This window comes from Microtus pennsylvanicus, chromosome 13 (genome assembly GCF_037038515.1).
Source record: "Microtus pennsylvanicus isolate mMicPen1 chromosome 13, mMicPen1.hap1, whole genome shotgun sequence".
NCBI classification, from domain to species: Eukaryota; Metazoa; Chordata; class Mammalia; order Rodentia; family Cricetidae; genus Microtus; species Microtus pennsylvanicus.
The window spans coordinates 56877783-56896399 of NC_134591.1; the positions used below are offsets into that span (position 1 = coordinate 56877783).

The 18617-nt window shown below is 45.1% G+C and overlaps 1 protein-coding gene across 1 annotated transcript in view; it reads left to right on the forward strand.

Annotated features, from left to right (window-relative positions):
• Window positions 1-5742: 5742 nt before the first annotated feature.
• Gnl2 (G protein nucleolar 2) overlaps window positions 5743-18617 on the forward strand; it is a 28111-nt gene continuing 15236 nt past the window's right edge. Inside the window, exons 1-5 of the mRNA XM_075944735.1 lie at window positions 5743-5924; window positions 9498-9582; window positions 10565-10659; window positions 12518-12657; window positions 16253-16437. Coding sequence (XP_075800850.1) covers window positions 5861-5924; window positions 9498-9582; window positions 10565-10659; window positions 12518-12657; window positions 16253-16437 — 569 coding nt within the window. The 5' untranslated portion in view covers window positions 5743-5860. The remainder of the gene's footprint in view (window positions 5925-9497; window positions 9583-10564; window positions 10660-12517; window positions 12658-16252; window positions 16438-18617) is intronic.

The following is an 18617-nucleotide window of genomic DNA, read 5'->3' on the forward strand; positions in this document are numbered from 1 at the left end:
GGATCACTGACTGGACAGATAGATATCAAATATAATAAGAAACGCACTGATCCTGGAGAGATGACTTAATATGGGCCTCCAGCCTGCTTGGATCTTAACAGTTATCTACAGTTTGGAAGTAGACTTCCAATTCCCACATCAGTGTGCACTCTGGGTGCAGTGGCTCTGAGTTAGCTAAACCAGGCTGGGAACAAAAGGCTGTTAAAGGCATCTTAGGTTAAGTGCATCTCAGGTTGTTCTTTTTTGTTTAATATTTATTTATTTATTATGTATACAATATTCTGTCTGTGTGTATGCCTGCAGGCCAGAAGAGGGCACCAGACCTCATTCCAGATGGTTGTGAGCCACCATGTGGTTGCCAGGAATTGAACTCAGGACTTTTGGAAGAGCAGGCAATGCTCTTAACCTCTGAGCCATCTCTCCAGCGCTCAGGTTGTTCTTAAGCAGCTGGGAAATACAGAGACCCAGCATAGGCTCCCAAAGGGCCTCTGTTTGTTTTTCCAAAGCTTAATCTAGGGACCTTTCTGAAGACCTTCTTAACCCTGAAATTTGAGCAATGCCAACAGAGAGAGTATCAGTCTTTCCATCACTTCTCATAGGGAGCCAGCTTGCTGTGTCCTTGTCTAAAAGCTTCTTAGGCATTTTAAATTCAAAGTGGAGGCATGGGGCTAGAGAGATGGGCCGGCAGTTGGTTAATAAAAGCACTTGGTGCTCTGGCAGAGGACTGGGACTTGGTTCCCAGCATCCACATCAGGTAGCTCCTAACCATCTGTAATTTCAGTTCCAGGAGATCTGATGCTCCCGTCTGGTCTCCGTGGGTACTGCATGCACTGGATGCATACCTGCACCTAACCCGGCTCAGGTCAGGCTGGCCTTGAACTCACAGAGACCCACCTGCCTCTGCCTCCCTCTACTGGGATTAAAGCTGTGTGCCACCAGCCGAGCTATAAATCCTATTTTTTTTAAAGGAATAAATGGAGGATGATTTGACCAGTGAAGCCCTAACTCTAAGTGATGTTTTCTGGTTAACGGTTCAGATTGTATATAATAGAGTTTGTTTGGTTGTTTGTTTTCTACAGATGAAACAAAGCAACCAAACCCCACTGAAGCCACATGAAGAATCCTTTGCTTTGGCACCTCCTATTTTGGCACTTGGACTGTTTTTGCATTGAATGGAGTAACTCTAGAGTCTGGCGTGTTTGTTTGTTTTTAAGCAGAGTCTTCTGCGTGCCAGAATGGCCTCAAACTGGCTAAGAACGACCTTGAACCCCTGACTCTCCTAAGTGTGAAATCACAGGCACACACACAGTAACACGCCAGGCTTTATGTAGTGCTGAGGGTGGAACCTGGGGCTTTGCACGTGCTAAGCGAACACTCTATCTACTGCTTGAACTTCGTCTCCATTTCTCTTTTTGTGTGTTTGCTTGAAGATAAATTCTCTCTGTGTAGCTCAGAATGGTCACACATTCACAGCCATCTTCCTGCTTCAGCCCTCTGACTTCTGGGATTACAGGCCTGTGGCACCTCATCTCCCTATGTAGCTCAGGCTGGCTGTGAATTCACAGCCATCTTCCTGCTTCAGCCCTCTGACTTGTGGGATTCTGCCTGCGGCACCCCACCCTCACAGGGTGCAATGTTTGCCCCAGCAGACGGGAATCTGCCGCTGGTGAGGAACCTAACGAGGACACGCGAGAAATCTCTGTGGCCGTTCAACTGAGAATCATAAGCCAACAAGCTGGCCCTAATTAAGAGCTGATGGCCTTGTAATGGAGCATCTCCAAAGGACAAGGACCCTGGGCTGCAACAGAAATACAGACACTTGGGGCAGAGCCAAGATGTGTTTTCAGAGAGCAACAGAGCCCACGCCAGCCTTCCTCACCTTGGCTCTGCTGGAGAAAATGAAGAGGATGCAAGATTGTGAAAAGGAAACCAGGTCTTCATGAGCCAGCTTCTGGTCAGATCATCAGAGAGCCCCAGGGTGACTTTTAGGGAAGAGTTTGCTTTTCAGGGCTAAGACTTCTGTGTGGGGTTGGGCACGTAGCTGTTGGTGGAGTGCTTGGCCAGCACACAGAGTCCTGTATCTGATCCCTGGCACTGTAGAACCAGGCGTTTATGCGGGCACTGCATAACCAGGACTGCAGAAACCACTGCTTAATCACAGAGCTCGGGAGGTGGATACAGGAGAACCAGAAGTTCCAGGTCATCCTGAGTTACAAGCCAAGTTTGAGGCCAGCCTGGGCTTTATGAAATCCAGTATCAGCAAAACAATAACAGCAAAAAGATTAAAATTTCTGTGTATACAAGAATCACTAGGGCGTCTGGGAATATATCTTAGTAGTAGAGTGTTTACCTAGCATGGTAACCTAGGTGAGGCCCTAGGTTCAATTCCTAGTGTCACCAAAGCAATCGCTAGGGTCACTAAGGCATGAGCACGTCACTTACTGGTAGTACACTTTCCTAGCATGTAGGTGACCTAGTTGACCCTAGTGCCGGAGGAAAAAAATAAATCATTAAAAAGCAGATTATTGCCGGGTGGTGGTGGTGGTGGCACGCGCATTTACATTTAATTCCAGCACTTGGGAGGCAGAGGCAAACTGAGCTTTGGGAGTTCAAGGCCAGCCTGGTCTACAAAGCAAGTTCCAGGACAGCCAGGGCTGTTACACAGAGAAACCCTGTCTCAAAACACCAAAAACAAAAAATAAAAACAAAAGTAGATTATTTTACTTTTGAGCCCCTATTTCCAATCCTGTGGAGCAAGGGAAGCTCTGGGGAGAGGCTCAAGAGGCTGCATTTCGAACCCACTTCCCCAAGTGATTCTGATGCTGGTGGTCCTCATACCACAGTGGAAAATGCTTCTTTAGAAGCAACTGCTGTTTACCCATCTGACACCCATGACAAGATGAAAATGAGGTCAGGATTCTCCACTTCCTGTGAAAACATCAGTTCAGTATACAGCGCAGGCTTCTTTCAAGAAGGAGGCATTTCTAGCTGGCCTCTGGGGGACTCTCCCCATGCACACAGACCCGTGGCTATGAGCAACAGGACGGCTGAGGATGCGGCGCTAACCCTCGGTCTGGAGAAAGAGAGAGGGCTTTGCATCTGCACAGTATGAACTGTGTCTGCAATGTGCTCGTGTACCACAGCTCATGGGATCACCCTGCAAATGTTCAGGGCAGTTAAACTATTCTGTCTGCTGCAAAGCTGAGGAATCGTAACTCCTGGAGGTGTCATGCCTCCTCCGATTGCTATATATTAGGGGGAAGAAAAGAGTGAAGAAACAATCACTGCCTTACAACTGTGGGAAGGAGGATAAATAAAAGGCACCAGTAACTTGAGCTGAACTCACCTCCGTCATCAGGTTCTTCATCTGCTGGTAGAACCCAGGCTGGCTGTCAGGCTCCGCAAATAGCGTTTGAAGAGTCGATAGGTCAGACTGTAAAAGTAGACGGGAAATTGGTACCAGGGTCAGAGAGTAAGGGAGAAACAACACACCGTATCATCTGGGAAAATAAAACTCTTTGGCAAGACTTCACAACAGCCTGATTCAAAATTTCATAATGAAATTATGTCTCTGATCAAAGCCTGCATGAGCTCATGGGCTGATTTTTGCCATTCGTGTTTATTCTGGTTTGCACCAAGTTGAGGCATCAGAAACACATTAATCTAATCATCTCTCTGGGAGGAGGCTCTTGTACCCTCATTTGGGGATCAAAGGGACCATCTTCAGCTCCTCACTGAATGTGCAGCTTTCTCTGATTGGTTCTCAGAGTTTCCTTAGGCACATATCGGGGTATAACCTTCCTAGCAAGGTCGAGGTTTGTGACACTTGCCTGTGAGGTAAGAAAAGCAAAAGCTTAAGGGAAAGGGAGCTGGGCAGTGGTGGCACACACCTTTCTTCCCAGCACTTGGGAGGCAGAAGCAGGCGGATCTCTGTGAGCTTGAGGCCAACCTGATCTACGAGTGAGTTCCAGGACAGCCCGGGCTACACAGGGAAACCCTGTCTTGAAAAACAAACAAACAAACAAGATAATGTCTCCTATAGCCTGCCTTGTACCTCCTTATATAGTCCAGGCTAGACTAGTCTTGAACTCAAGGCAATCCTACTGCTTCAGTCTCACAAACGCTGGACTACAGTCTCACATCACTACCTCAGCTTTGTTTTAGGTTCTGAGGACACAGAGGTGGAGATATGTACAAGGCTTCTGCCTTCTGAAGCTTATGACCTAGATTCAGGTAAATAGCCAATCCTCTTGTGAGTGAGACCATCCACCTAGTGGCGTGCGCTCTGAAGTATCGTGGAATGGAATGACAGGAAGGAAGTGGTTGGTTTAAATCAATAAATCAGGAAAGACTTCTACCAGTAGAATAAGCTGCCAGATAAATCAAGGGCATGTAGTTCAATTAGAAAACGACAAGTGGCCGGGCAGTGGTGGCGCACGCCTTTAATCCCAGCACTGGGGAGGCAGAAGCAGGCGGATTTCTGAGTTCGAAGACAGCCTGGTCTACAAGAGCTAGTTCCAGGACAGGCTCCAAAGGTACAGAGAAACCCTGTCTCGAAAAACAAAAACAAACAAACAAACAAAAAAAGAAAAAGTAAAAAAAAAAGAAAACAACAATTGAACAACTAAAAAATTTTGATATAGGGTCTTTATGTAACTCAGGCTGGCTTTGAACTTGTGACAATCCTCCTGCCTTAGCCTCTCACGTCTCAAGTGTATCATGTTTCCTTAGTTTTTTTTTTTACATAGACATCCTTTAGAGTTTTTAAGATATCCTGAACAAGGCTTGGAATATAAACTAGAAAGTATGTTTATTTTTTTTTTATCTAAAGTTCAAATTTCAGTGCGTCCTGCATTTTTCTTGATAATCTTTTTTTTTTCGAGACAGGGTTTCTCTTTGGCTTTGGAGCCTGTCCTGGAACTAGCTCTGTAGACCAGGCTGGTCTCGAACTCACAGAGATCCGAGATCCGCCTGCCTCTGCCTCCCTAGTGCTGGGATTAAAGGCGTGCGCCACCATCGCCCGGCTTTTTCTTTGAGACAAGGTCTTGCTATATAATTTGGACTGGCCTGGAAGCGGTGGCAATCTTCCCTCCTCTGTCTCTGGAATATTGATACTACAGGTGTGTGCCACTATACTGATTTATTTGTTAGGGTCTGCAATTCCTATGGATAGATGATATTTGAGCGGAGAACTGACCAGAAGGAATGCAGATTCAGGGAAAGAGTGATTCAGTATAAATGTCAGAAGGAGGGACAAATGAGGTCAGAGGAAACGGAGCCAGGTCACAAGTTTTGTCTGGATGGAAAGGAGTTTGGATCTGTCTCCCTCTTGGTGATAATAAGTCATTAGAGAGTAGAAGTGTTTGTTTGTTTTGATCTGAGGCTTGAACTCAGAGCCTAGTGCGTATTAGATGCAAGCGCTACTGCCGCCTAAAATTTGAAGGAAGGGGATGGATAGCCTGTTCTGATATTTTCCTGCTGCTGCTGAGCAGCTTTTGGAAGGGTTCGGTGGGTAAATTCCGATCAGTTCATGCAGTGACCTGAGAAGAGGCTTCTCTCTTTCAGGCGGGACTCACAGGGAGTCCAGGGCTGCTGGGTGACCGGGATGTTGCTATGGAGGAGACGCTTGGCGGTTGCTAGGCCAGAAGCAGAAGGAGCCTGGCGGAGGCGGAGCTAGGCCAGCTCGAGGAAAACGCCGCGGGTTCTCAGGAAGTCCTTCTGAGCCGCGCGTGGCGCGAGCGGAAGTGACGTCACCCGCGTTTGGGGCCCAACGTGTTTCACGTAGGCCGCCTTCCCGGCAGGGAAGTTCTGAAGTGGTCTATCCCGCGTGTAGACGAGCGGCGTCGGTAGTGTCGCCAGGATGGTGAAGCCCAAGTACAAAGGACGGAGCACCGTCAATCGGTCGTCAGCCAGCACCAACCCGGGTACGGCTAGCTGGGCGGATCTAGGCCGCGGGAACCCGGGGGAGGAAGGCCCGGCCTGGGCGGCGAGCCCCGCAGTGTGGGCACCCACTCCAGAGTTGGGGCACGCGGCATGCCAGCCTCTGGCAGGTCTGCCCGCCTCTCAGGCTGAGGTATAGAGAAAGGCAGGTGAAAAGTGGACTAGGAGCCTGGAGTCCTGGAACACGCTTGTCATCCCAGCCCTCGGCAAGAGCATCGCGAGTTCGTGGTCGCCTGGGCTACAGGACACAGACTCTGAAAACACAAAGTGGAGTAGGTTGACCCAGGGGACCTTTTACCCTTGACCATTACATTCGTGCCACGTTAGCTTTGACCATTAAGTGATAGATGTACCATTGGCTCTTGGTATCAGATGTTGTATAGGCAACCCTACAGATAAATATGACGATGATTTTAGTACGGGTGTTTAACACTGGGAAGGCAGAGCAGGCATATCTCAGTTCGGAGTCAGCCTGGTCTACATAGTGAAAGCCTGTCTCAAAATAAAAAAAAAATAATAATAAAAAGTTTAGATCTGCTCTTGTCTTCATGGAGCTGCAAGGGTAGCTGATCTCAGTATTTTCTTTCAGTTTGCATAATTAAGGCTTTAGAATTATAAAGGCACTCAAGGAGGCTGGAGAGACCCCTGGGAGATTAAGAGCTCACTCACGCTGTTCTTGCAGGAGGACCAGAGTTCAATTCCCAGCACCCAGTTCAACTGGCTCTCAACTGCCTGTCACTCCAGCTCCAAGGGGTGTGTGATGCCTCAGGCCTTCAAGACATCTACACTAACATGCATATACTCACATACAGACATACATATACACTGTTCGTGTAGCAATACTAAATGGAAATGTCGAAAAGTTTAAAGTTGCTGCATTATTTTGCTATCTTTCATAGCAGTATTTAGTCATATAATACCATTTATTTGGAAAACATTTAGGGCTGGTTGGCCATGTTGTTTTTTTTAAGGAGAGTTTTAAGTTCATCAACAGTTTTAAAATACAGATGTGAGCCTTGGGGATGAGTAGAAAGAGGTAGTCAGTAAAATGGCACAGAGCCAGATGTGTGTGTGTACTTCTCCATCAAGAGTTCCAGTAATTTAGTTTTATTTTGGGTTTTCTCTTAAGATTTAGATTATGAGAGGCTGGAGAGATGGCTCAGGGGTTAAGAGCGCTGGCTGCTCCTGCAGAGAACCTGGGTGTGGTTTCCAGCACCCACAATACTGACAGCCGTCTGTAACTCCAGTTCCAAGGGATCCAACACCTGGCACTGTGTACATTAGTTACACAGACATTTGGGCAGGACACCCACACATTAAGTGAATAGAATTATTAACAGTTTAGAATAGGAGAACTAGCTATGAGTTCAAAAAGAGGGTTTCTAGATACACGGCTTCTAAACCCAGAAGCTTCAGGTATCAGCATATAGACTATAATTTATGTGGAATATAACCCAATTTTTTTTTTATTTATTTATTATGTATACAACATTCTGCCTCGATGTATGCCCGCACGCCAGAGCAGGGCGCCAGATCTCAGTACAGATGGTTGTGAGCCACCATGTGGTTGCTGGGAATTGAACTCAGGACCTCTGGAAGAGCAGCCAGTGCTCTTAACCTCTGAGCCATCTCTCCAGCCCAAACCCAATTTTTTTAAAAAAAAAAGCATCATCATGTCTTGACTTTTAAGACTACAAATAGTTCTTTGTCTTTTTTTTTTTTGGTTTTTCGAGACAGGGTTTCCTGTAGCTTTAGAAGTTGTCCTGGAGCTAGCTCTTGTAGACCAGGCTGGCCTTGAACTCACAGAGATTCACCTACCTCTGCCTCCCTAGTGCTGGGATTAAAGGCTTGCGCCACCACCGCCCGGCAGTTCTTTTTTTTTAATTTGTTTTTATTTTGCGCGCATTGGTGTTTAACTTGCTTGTATGTCTGTGTGAAGGTATCAGATCTTAGAGTTACAGATAGTTGTGAACTGTCATGTGGGTGCTAGAAATTGAACCTGGGTCCTCTAGAGAAGTGGTCACTGACCCCTCTCTCTAACCCTCCATCTCTCCAACTAGAGTATTTCCTTTGAAAATATTTATCCTTCCTTTCTTCTTTCCTTCCTTCCTTCCTTTCTTTTTTGTTTTGGTTTTTGTTTTTTGAGATAGGGTTTCTCTGTGTAGCAGTCCTGGTTGTCCTGGAAATCACTTTGTAGACCAGGCTGGCCTCGAACTCACAGATACCCACCTGCCTCTACTTTCCAAGTGCTGGGATTAAAGGGGTGCACCACCCCTGCCCGGCCACAGATACTTTCTTTATTCTGGAGCAAGGCAGGGTAAAATGGGAAGAATAAGTTTCTCAAATTGAAATCTTGAGTTTAATGAAGTATCTAAATAAATGTGCCTGAGCGTGCTGTGAAGTTGCCTTGTGGGGCTGCTCTGTGCTGCTGCTCAGGTTGGTCTTCAAAGTCCTTATTTAAGAGAGGGTTGCTGGGTGGTAGTGGCGCATGCCTTCAATCCCAGCAGAGGAGGCAGAGGCAGGTGGATCTCTGTGAGTGTGATGCCAGCCTGGTCTACAGAGTGAGTTTAAGGGAAAACAGAAAAATCCTGTCTTGGAAAACTGGGAAGAAAAAAAAAAAAAGGCCCGGGGGGGGGGTGCGGACTGGTAATTCACATCTTTAATTCCTGTATTTGATAGGCAGAGGCAGACTGATCTCTGTTTGAGGCCAGTGAGGCTACATTGAGAAACCCTGTCTCAAACAATCAAAAATATGGGGTTTGGAGAATGCATGCTGGCTGCAGGATGATTCTTTGAAGATTGGCTCTGTGTAGTTTATTTTTCTTTTCTCAGTTTTGCCAACACTGCAACTCTATTTTTTAAGATTATTTTATGTGTATTTGTGTTTTGCCTGCTTGCGCATGCATGCACACACACACATCATTGTGTGTGCCTGGGACCTGCAGAGGTCAGAAAAGGGTGTTGAGTCCCCTAGACTAGAGTCAGCTGTCACATGGGTGTTGGGAACTAAACCTTCGTCCCCTATAAGAAACACCAGTGCTTTAGCTACTGGGCCATCTCCCCAGCCCCTATTGTCTTGTTGTTGTTCTATTTTATTTATTTATTTGTTAAATAGAGACCTAGGTATCCTTTGTGGTGGAGAGCACAGGCTGATCAGATGCTTGTGTTTAAATTCTGGCCGTGCCGATTAGCAGCTATATGATTCTGGCACAGCATGACCACTCACTGTGTCTCTGTTTCTTAGTCTGAAGCACATAATGTTGGCATGACATATCTCCTTATGTGACGGTTGTGTGGATTGAGGTAAGGCCGGTAGTGGGGGCAGCTAGGAGCCAGTGCCAGAATGAAAACTGGTGGTAACTGCATCCCGCTCTTTCGGAAGTCTCTAGCCTTGTCTTAGCACATTCTCAAAGACATTTATTGGAGCAGCATACGGAGAGAGTAGGCATTCTTTGATGAAGTTAGCTTGGCTAGTTGAATAAGCTGTTCGGTGCAGTTAAACAATGACTGCACTTAACCAATTGTTGGTTATCAGATGGTTTATTGTCTGTTTCTAGATCGAGTACAGGGAGCTGGAGGCCAAAACATGAGGGACCGGGCCACAATTCGGCGCCTGAATATGTACAGGCAAAAGGAGCGCAGGTGAGCATCGGGCATGGCCAACCTTTCCTTTTGTCTATACCCTGGATTTAAAACTGAGACTTAATCACCCCTTGTTCCCACCCCTACTTTCTCCAAATAGGAGCAGGACATCATTTCTTTCCTGTGAGGGTTGCTTTGATAGCACAGTTAAAGGCAGGGCAGTAGATGGTGAAGCGGTGGTTGTTTCCTAACACTTCCCGGCAAGTGGTCCTCCTGTTCCTCACACGCTGATCTCCAACAGTGCTGTGTCAAATCTCAATTAAGTACCCATCAGATACAAGTTCAGAGTGTATAGACTACTTATGAAAACTGCCAGGAAACTTTTAGAGTTTTAAAGTTTTTTAAAGTTTTTTTTTTTTAGTTTTTTTAAAGTCAAATTTTTAGTCTGACTTTTAGAGCCAGACTTCAGATCACAGCATTGTGGCACTGGGATGCTCTTCACAGCCTGGAGTTCTGCTGAGGCAGCCTCCACTCCAGGGACTTGCTGAGAGTGGCATTTTGCTAGCTGGTTTTAATTTGTTTGGTAATTAGATTCATTTCTTCTAAAAGTTGTGTGTAAAACACAAACGTCAGTAACCTAACCTGCCTTTGTCGCCTACTTTGCAGTTTGTTTTAGAATTTTGAGTTCCAGGATAAATCATCCTCTACTTAAAATTCATTTAAACCAGCCTTTAAATAATTACCAAAAAAACTCAAGTATGAGATTTTTTTTAAAAAGCAAACAAACAGTAAATGGATTTTTAAACATCGGCATTGTTACTCATCTAGCAGAAATCATTACGTGCTCTGTTGCAAGAGGTTAAACGGCTTTTGGGCAATCTGTTTCAAATGTAGAAGGACTTTTTGTTTACTGAGTCTGTATTTCATGATCATCTTAAATCCCCCCAAGTCCTCTGGATGGAAAGCATGGTCTGTACGCCAGCCTGTGCTGTTGCTGCCTTTCTTCTGTCGTCAACCCAAATCTGTTATTTCCTCAATTTAGGAACAATCGTGGTAAAGTGATTAAGCCACTGCAGTATCAGTCAACTGTGGCTTCTGGCACAGTGGCACGAGTGGAGCCAAATATTAAATGGTTTGGTAAGTATCGTCCCGTATCTCTGCTCTACAAATGTATGTCGTATGAAAAAGTCTCAAACCCTGAAATGTCTAAAAGGTTTTGGTGAGTGAGACTGCCAAAGGTTCTAAAAGGGAAATAAAGAAAGAATACCCATAGTGGGAAGAGGGCTGAGAAAGTGGTGGGCTCCTACACTGTTCCTTTGGAAGAGCATGAGTTCTTAGTCGGAAGTGGGCCCTCCAGACCACAGAGGCAGATAGCACCTTCCTCAAAAGCGTCTGCAGAGCCAGGTGGTGGTGGCACACACCTTTAATTCTAGCACTCGGGAGGCAGAGGCAGGCGGATCTCTGTGAGTTTGAGGCCAGCCTGATCTACAAGGGCTAGTTCTAGGACTGGCTCCAAAACTACAGAGAAACCCTGTCTTGAAAAACAAAACAAAACAAAAGGCGTCTGCAGACCTGGGCCCAAACACCTCTTGGTTTCTAGTTACCTGGGAGATGGTTGCACAAGAAGTGGCCTTGCAGGTGCTCTGCTCCATTTGCCTTGCAGCAGGGTGAGGCCTTTATTGGTACTTGAAGTAGTGAGGAGAGTTTCTCCAGTCACGGGGATTGGCGCTTCTTTAGGAATTCCTGCTCTCCACTGTAATGTAGAGATAGTCCTTGTTTGCCTGGCTTGCCTGGCATCTGACCCCTGTGCTAGTGCAGGTGACCCTTGCCTGTCACTTTGTTTAAAGCCTTCTGATGGGCTGAACTGAAACAGAAAGAAGCAAAGAGTCAGGAGGAGCTCAGGGGAGAGTGCTTGCCCGGTATACAGAGTCCTAGGGGCTACCCCCATCACCACAAAGGAAGTAAATATTGTTGTACGTGAATGCCAGAGAAGGCTGTGGAGGGGTTGTTTATCATGGAGCTGGGTACTGGGACTCCAAGTAGGTCCAGAGTATCTGAATTTGGAATCAAGTTGTGTGTGTGTGTGTGTGTGTGTGTGTCTGAGTGTGAGTGTGAGTGACTGGAGGCAAGTTATTAAGTCTCGGTCCCTTAATTTCCTAATTTCTAAAATGGGGATAAGAAAAGTACCATCTCAAGATGGTTGTAGTGGAGCACACCTATAATTCCAACACTTGGGAGATGGAGGCAGGAGAATCAGAAATTCAAGGCTAGCCTGAACTACATGAAACCTTCACTCAAGAAAAAGGGGCGGGGGGGCTCGTGAGATAGCTCAGTGGTAAAGATGGTTACCCTCGAACTTACCTGAGTTCTGTCTCTGGAAGCCACATAATGGAAGGAGGAAAGGACATCAGTAACTCCTCCAAGTTGTCCTCTGATCACACAAGGGCTGTGGCCCTCCCCATCGTAAGTCAATTTAAGAAATCCATGTGACCTGCTTAGCATGGTGCCTGGCAAATAGTCAGTGTGAGTGCTTGATGCTCGCGTCTGCATGTGCTCTGTGGACCTGGATGCTTTCTTTAACCTCAGAAGTCTGGCGTTCTCCAGATGCCATTGTCTCCTTGTAGATGTCCTGAATATCTTAGCAGTTCCTTTGAGCTCTCTTAACTCTGAGTTTTGGGGTTTCTTCTCTGTCTCTGTGAATGATCAGCTGCGATTGGCTCCAGGTTTCTTTGCCAGAACTGGCAGGAACTAAGACATTTGTCAGATCTCAGTTCCATTCAGTTCTGTTTAATTTTTGGTTTCCTCCAATCAGGAAGTTGGGCTCGGAAAACTGTTGAAACCCATTGTGTGTCTGAGTTGGTGGGTGAATTCCTGGTGTGCAAGTACAAGAGAGGCGAATGACCTGTCATCTTGCCTTCCCCACGTCAGTGAGAAGATGAGGGCAGAAGCAAAACCAATCCCTTATTAAATGGCAATGTCTTTATCTGTGAAATAGGAAACACTCGTGTGATCAAGCAGGCATCATTACAAAAATTTCAAGAAGAAATGGATAAAGTTATGAAGGATCCATACAAAGTTGTCATGAAACAAAGCAAGTTACCGATGTCTCTTCTGCGTGATCGAATCCAGCCTCATGTAAGATGAAGCACCATGTTGGTGGTAGGGTTTTGTGGACCAGCTCTGAGCAGATAACCTCTGTTTGTCTTTGGCTTTCATAGGCAGCAGTGGGAACTAGGAGACTTGGCTCTCTCCTTTGCCGCTCTCTGTATGGATTGAGTCTGGCCCAGGGGGTGCAGTGCTTTGCAGCCAGACCTGAGTTTCAGTCTTCACTCATCCCCTCCTCTATCCTGTTACCTTTCTCCGTGAATCTTAACTTCCCTGCCATAAAGAGAACGTGCCTCTTTTCATGTTTGGATACACCTGAAGCACCTGTGTGTGGCCCAGTGAGCATGCAACACCCTGCTAATAAGGCTAAAGAAGTGATAGCTGTTAGGAATGTTATCTGTGTGTGTATGCATGCATGCCTTCACAAGTGCTTGTGGAGACCAGAGACAGCCTCAGCATTACCTACCTTCCCTTTTTTGCTTTTTGAGGCAGGTTCTTTCACCAGCCTGGAACCTACTAAGTAGGCCTGACTGGCTAGGAGGCCTCTGGGATTGGCAGTGATAGCTCATCATCTCTGGGGAGATATAGAATGAAGGTTGAGATGGAAGGAGTCCTTCGGTGTTTTATGCTTCCCAGCCTTTGTGAAATCTTGGAGGTGGTTTCAGCTGAAGCAAAGGGTGCGTTCAGATTGTTGTTCACTGGAGTTTTGTAGTACAGTAAGGGCTGAGTCTGGCCAGAGCAGAATAGTTCACACAGAACAAAGAAGTGGCCTAATGTTTGCCTGCACGTTTTAACTTGCGTTGAATAATTCCCAGAAACAGCCAGTGCACATGCTTCAGTGCCAGTCTGAGGAGGGGAGGAAAACACTGACATGCATACAAGGATTAAACAGTTCAAAGAAAAGTGTTTACTTACAGAACAGAAATCAAAAGCAAAGCTGCCTATTGCCTCAGGTTTTGTCAATTATGTTCTGTTTTATGATGGGCTAGAAGAATGGCACCTATTAGTGGAGTGACTGTTTTCTTTCAGGGAAACATATGAGCATAATTCATGAACCACAGACAAGTTGCTCATTTCCCTTGTTCTCTTTGTCTCTTCTCCCTAAAGCCATCTTCTAACCAACTATTGAATCCCATTTCTGGGAAGAACAGAGTTCTATTGTGGATTTATTGCATTGTTGCTTGTTCCAGTTGTTCCTAGCTCAGATACCTGATGTGTGGAACGAAGGAACCTTCAGTCGTAGGAGGCAGCTTGCTTGTGTATTTGTTGTTATTGTTGGTTTTTGTTGTTGTTGTTATTTTGGGTTTGTTTTGTTTCAGTTTTTTTTTTTTTTAAACTGAGATTTTTTTTTTATATTTATTTATTTATTATGTATACAATATTCTGTCTGCGTGTATGTCTCCAGGCCAGAAGAGGGCACCAGACCTCATTACAGATGGCTGTGAGCCACCATGTGGTTGCTGGGAATTGAACTCAGGACCTTTGGAAGAGCAGGCGATGCTCTTAACCACTGAGCCATCTCTCCAGCCCTTGTTTCAGTTTTTCAAGACAGGGTTTCTCTATGTAGCCTTGGCTGTCCTGGAACTCATCGTGTGGACCAGACTGACCTTGAACCTACACAGATTCACCTGCCTCTACCTTCCAAGTGTTAGGATTAAAGGTGTGCACCTCTACCACCCAGCCTAGCTTGTGTTTTAATGCAGGAAAATATTAAGAATAATTGGTGAGCTTTCTGCTTTGGCTTTGAAAGCCCTTCCTATTTTAATCTGGAGGCTGTGGCATGGTGTGGACTCTAGTTCTGAAATGGTTCTGCACAGTGAAGTCAAATCAGATATGTTTTAACTTTTGCACATTCATTTCTGTCTGGTAGATGTATTTCTGTAGCAGGGTAATAAAAGCATAACTTTGTGTATGTACTTTAATTGTGCAGTATTATAGTAAGCTTACGGGTTCAAAACCATGTGCTTCATAGGTTATAAGATTTTCTTTAAGATTTGATTTTAATTGGGTGTATGTGGTGTATATGTGCATATGAGTACAGGTGCCCTCAGGGGCTAGAGTTTTCACATCCCTTGGTATTAGAGTTAGGAGCCATGTGATGTGGGTGCTGGAAATTGAACTCGGGTCCTCTGGAAGAGTAGTATGTGTTCTGAATTGCTAAGCCATCTTTCCAGCCTAGTTAGGAGATTTCTAAGGATATTTTTTGTTCATACTTGTTTTAAAAGTTGATATATCGGTTTTGTGTGTACTCGCGTGTGTGCTGTTAGGCAACTTTCAGAACTGGATTCTCACCTTTATTGAGCCTTGTGAGGCAGGGTCGCTATTGTTTCTGCTGTAATGTGTACTCTCCTTGCAATTACAGATTCACACCACTGCGTCTTTTTTTTTCTTTTATAATTTTTTTGCAGGAGTTTATTTTTATTTTATTTACATTGGTGTTTTGCCTGCAAGTATATCAGATTCCTTGGAACAGGAGTTAGAGACAGTTGCTAGTACCTTGTGGATGCTGGGAATTAAACCCAGGTGCTATGGAAGAGTGCTCTTACCCACTGAGCCATCTCTCCACCCCTACCCTGTGCCTTCCAGGGATAAACTGGCTTTACCGAGTGAGCCCTCCCAAGCCCACTCACACTGACTTAGAACACATTGCCACAGGAAGTGCTCTTTCCTTGTGGGTGATCCCTCAGGTAGAAAGTAAATGGTGGCCACTGAAAGACCAGAGAAAGTTGGGGGTTGGTGGACGATAGGAAGGCATGGGCTGCTGCATCACTCAGCACTTTCCTAGCTGGTCCTTACAAGGGCTTTGTACTAAGGGGAAGAAGGTGTGTTTTTGTTTTGTTTTAAAGGAGTCTCTGCAAGCTCTTAACATTCTGATACGTGGGAGATCCTAACTCAATCTTGGACTTTTATCCTGCTTCAAGAATTCCTATGCCTGTAACTCCTTTACAGGCGCATCAAGTTCTAGTTAGTATCAGATTCCTTTATCACATCTAACCTATCATTTTGGACTTTTGCTAGATGTTTTTCATCTGAAGAGTTTCCATGTGCATTTAATAAAAACGTTACCTAAATTAGGGAGAATGTTATCTGAAACTAAAATGCAGCTTATAAAACAAGCAATTCCTCTTAGCCATGAGAGAAATTAACTTCCAAGAAAAAGTTGACATTTACAGTTGGTTTAAAAAAGAAAAAAACACAAATTTGACTGATTGTCCTTGACAAAACCTGTGAATTTGGCGAATTTTATGCACCTTGTTTGAAAGCTCCGAAGAAGGGTCAGAAAAGATAGGTTAATTTTCATCATTGTAGCCCTGATTACGTTTGACTGGAGGCTGTGCTGGGGAAGAAAAGCAGAGTTTGGCAAGTCTCACTTGGCTGTTCATACTCGGTGTCTGTATTGCCTTTAGATTCCTGCGGGGAAGCTCATAGCATTGCAGAAAAGAAGAAACCCTTGTGCAATTTAAACAAGCATTGCAGATTTAAATCCATACTGGGTCTGTGCTCTCCTAGGTTTTGGTGTGGTCTCGAAAAAATAAGTGCAGACACCTTTCCCTTTCCCCGGGTGGTTTTAGCTTTGTGCTCAATGTTTTCCTACATCTTACCTGTGCTTCTCCTTCGTCTTCAGAATGCAAAGGTTCACATTCTTGATACTGAAAGTTTTGAAAGTACATTTGGTCCAAAGTCACAGAGAAAGCGGCCAAACTTGTTTGCAAGTGATATGCAGTCCCTTCTAGAAAATGCTGAAATGTCCACTGAGAGCTATGACCAGGGCAAGGACCGTGATTTGGTAACGGAGGACACTGGTGTAAGGTACGCATTTGATCCTTGCTGCTGTGCTAGCTACAGAATGTCTTCTCTGAGCCCCTCGTGCTGCTGTGGGGCGTGGTGGTGGCGCTCACAAGTAGTTTCCTCAGACCAGAGGCGTCAGTGCAGTGGAGGCCAGACCAAAAATAATTCCACATGGCTTCATCACCGCATACTGCTCTTCGCTCCCAAGGAGAAAGGAGTAATGTTTTCTTCTTCTGTAAGTCAGTGGTGTACACTGCCATTCGAAAATTACAGAATGTAGTTAAGTTGGAGATTGGCTCTGGCTTCCTGGGACTCTAGATCACTGCAGCTTATGGTTGATCTTTTTCTATGACCTTTCAAAGATAATATGAAAATGTGATGAACCTGCATAAAGGTTTCGGGGTTTGCTCGTTTGTTAAAATTTGTATCCTTTTATTTTGTGTATGTCTGTGTGGGTATATAAGTGCCACAGTAAGGGGGTCAGAGGAGTTGATTCCCTCCTCCGTGTGGGCCCTGGGGATCTGACTCTCAGGTTGTCGGGCTTACAGAGACCATTTTTACACAGTAAGCCATCTTGCCACCCTCCGCTTATTTTTAAATTATCACACACAGTGATGGTTTTCATTATGGCATTTTCATATGTATGTGTCCTACTTTGTGTGGTGAGTTTTTATTTTCATTTTATATTGTTTGGAAGAGGAATAGGGAAAGGAGAGGAAAGCTTTCTTCAATCTTGTGGGGAGTCATATGCTAAAAATGGCAAATCACCCATCGGGATTCCCGCAATACCTCTTTTGTGAGACAGAGTCTGCTATTTAGCCTTGACTGACCTGGAACTCACCATGTAGAGTTATTACATAGCCTCAAACTCACAGAGATCCTCCTACTCTTCCTCCCAAGTGCTAGTCTTAAAGGCGTGAGCCACCACACCTAGCTATAGTAATTTTTTATTTACAAATATACCTTTTTCAGTAGACTTTCATTGTGGCATGCTTTGTTTTTTTTTTTTTTAAATTTTTTTATATTTATTTATTATGTATACAATATTCTGTCTGTGTGTATGTCTGCAGGCCAGAAGAGGGCACCATCCAGATGGTTGTGAGCCACCATGTGGTTGCCGGGAATTGAACTCAGGACCTTTGGAAGAGCAGGCAGTGCTCTTAACCACTGAGCCATCTCTCCAGCCCATGTGGCACGCTTTGTTAATTGGATAGTTGTGCTGTTTCTAGGTTCTCCTGTGGTCATCAGTAACACTGTGTCTTCCTCATCCCTAAGGATATTGAGAGGCACACACATTTAATCCTCCATCACCTCGGAGGCAGAGGCAGATGGATCTCTGAGTTTGAGAATGCCTGGTCTACAGAGTGAGTTCCAGAACAGCCAGAACTACATAGTGAGGCCCTACCTCACAAAACAAATGAAGAAACAAAACAAAACCAAAAAGGATTACTGATTGGCAAGTCATGATATCAAATCAAAGGGTGTGCGAACTTTTGATAGGCAGCTGCCACCTTGTCCTGTAGATAGGCTTAGCTTCTCTGAGGCAGTGCTGGAGGACTGTGCGGGCAGGTTTAGCTGTCTCACAGAAATGTGAAGACTACAATGGTGTCACCTCATTGCTGTTGCCATCCCGTCTCAGTAGAGAAAAGAGCAGGCCATCGAGACCAAACAGAGAAGTAGCATATTCATTATTAGAATTATTTGAATGTTTGTGTTCATGTGGAGGGATGTGCCTGTGCACATGGACAGAGAGGTCAACTTGAATGGTCAACCTTTTAAAAAATTTTTATATGTGTATGGGTATTTTGCATGTTCGTACATATGCACCAAGTATGTTCTTGGCACCCATAGAGGCCAGAAGAGGGCATTGGATCCCCTGGAACTAGAATTTAAAGATAGTTGTAAGCTACCATGTGGATACTAGGAATTGAACCTGGGTCCTCTGGAAGAGCAGCCAGTGCTCTTCATCCCTGAGCCATCTCTCCAGCCCACAGCTATCTTCTTCTATTGCCCTTCACGTTGTGTTTTTGAGACAGTATCTCTTATACCTGGAACTTGCTGATTGCTTTGACTGGCTGGCTAACAAGCTTCAGAGATCTTCCTGTCTATGCCTTCCCCTGTGCTGGGATTACAGGCACACTCCACCACCCCAAGCTTTTTTCTTGTTGTTATTGGGGTGTTTTTTTTTTTTTTTTTTTTTT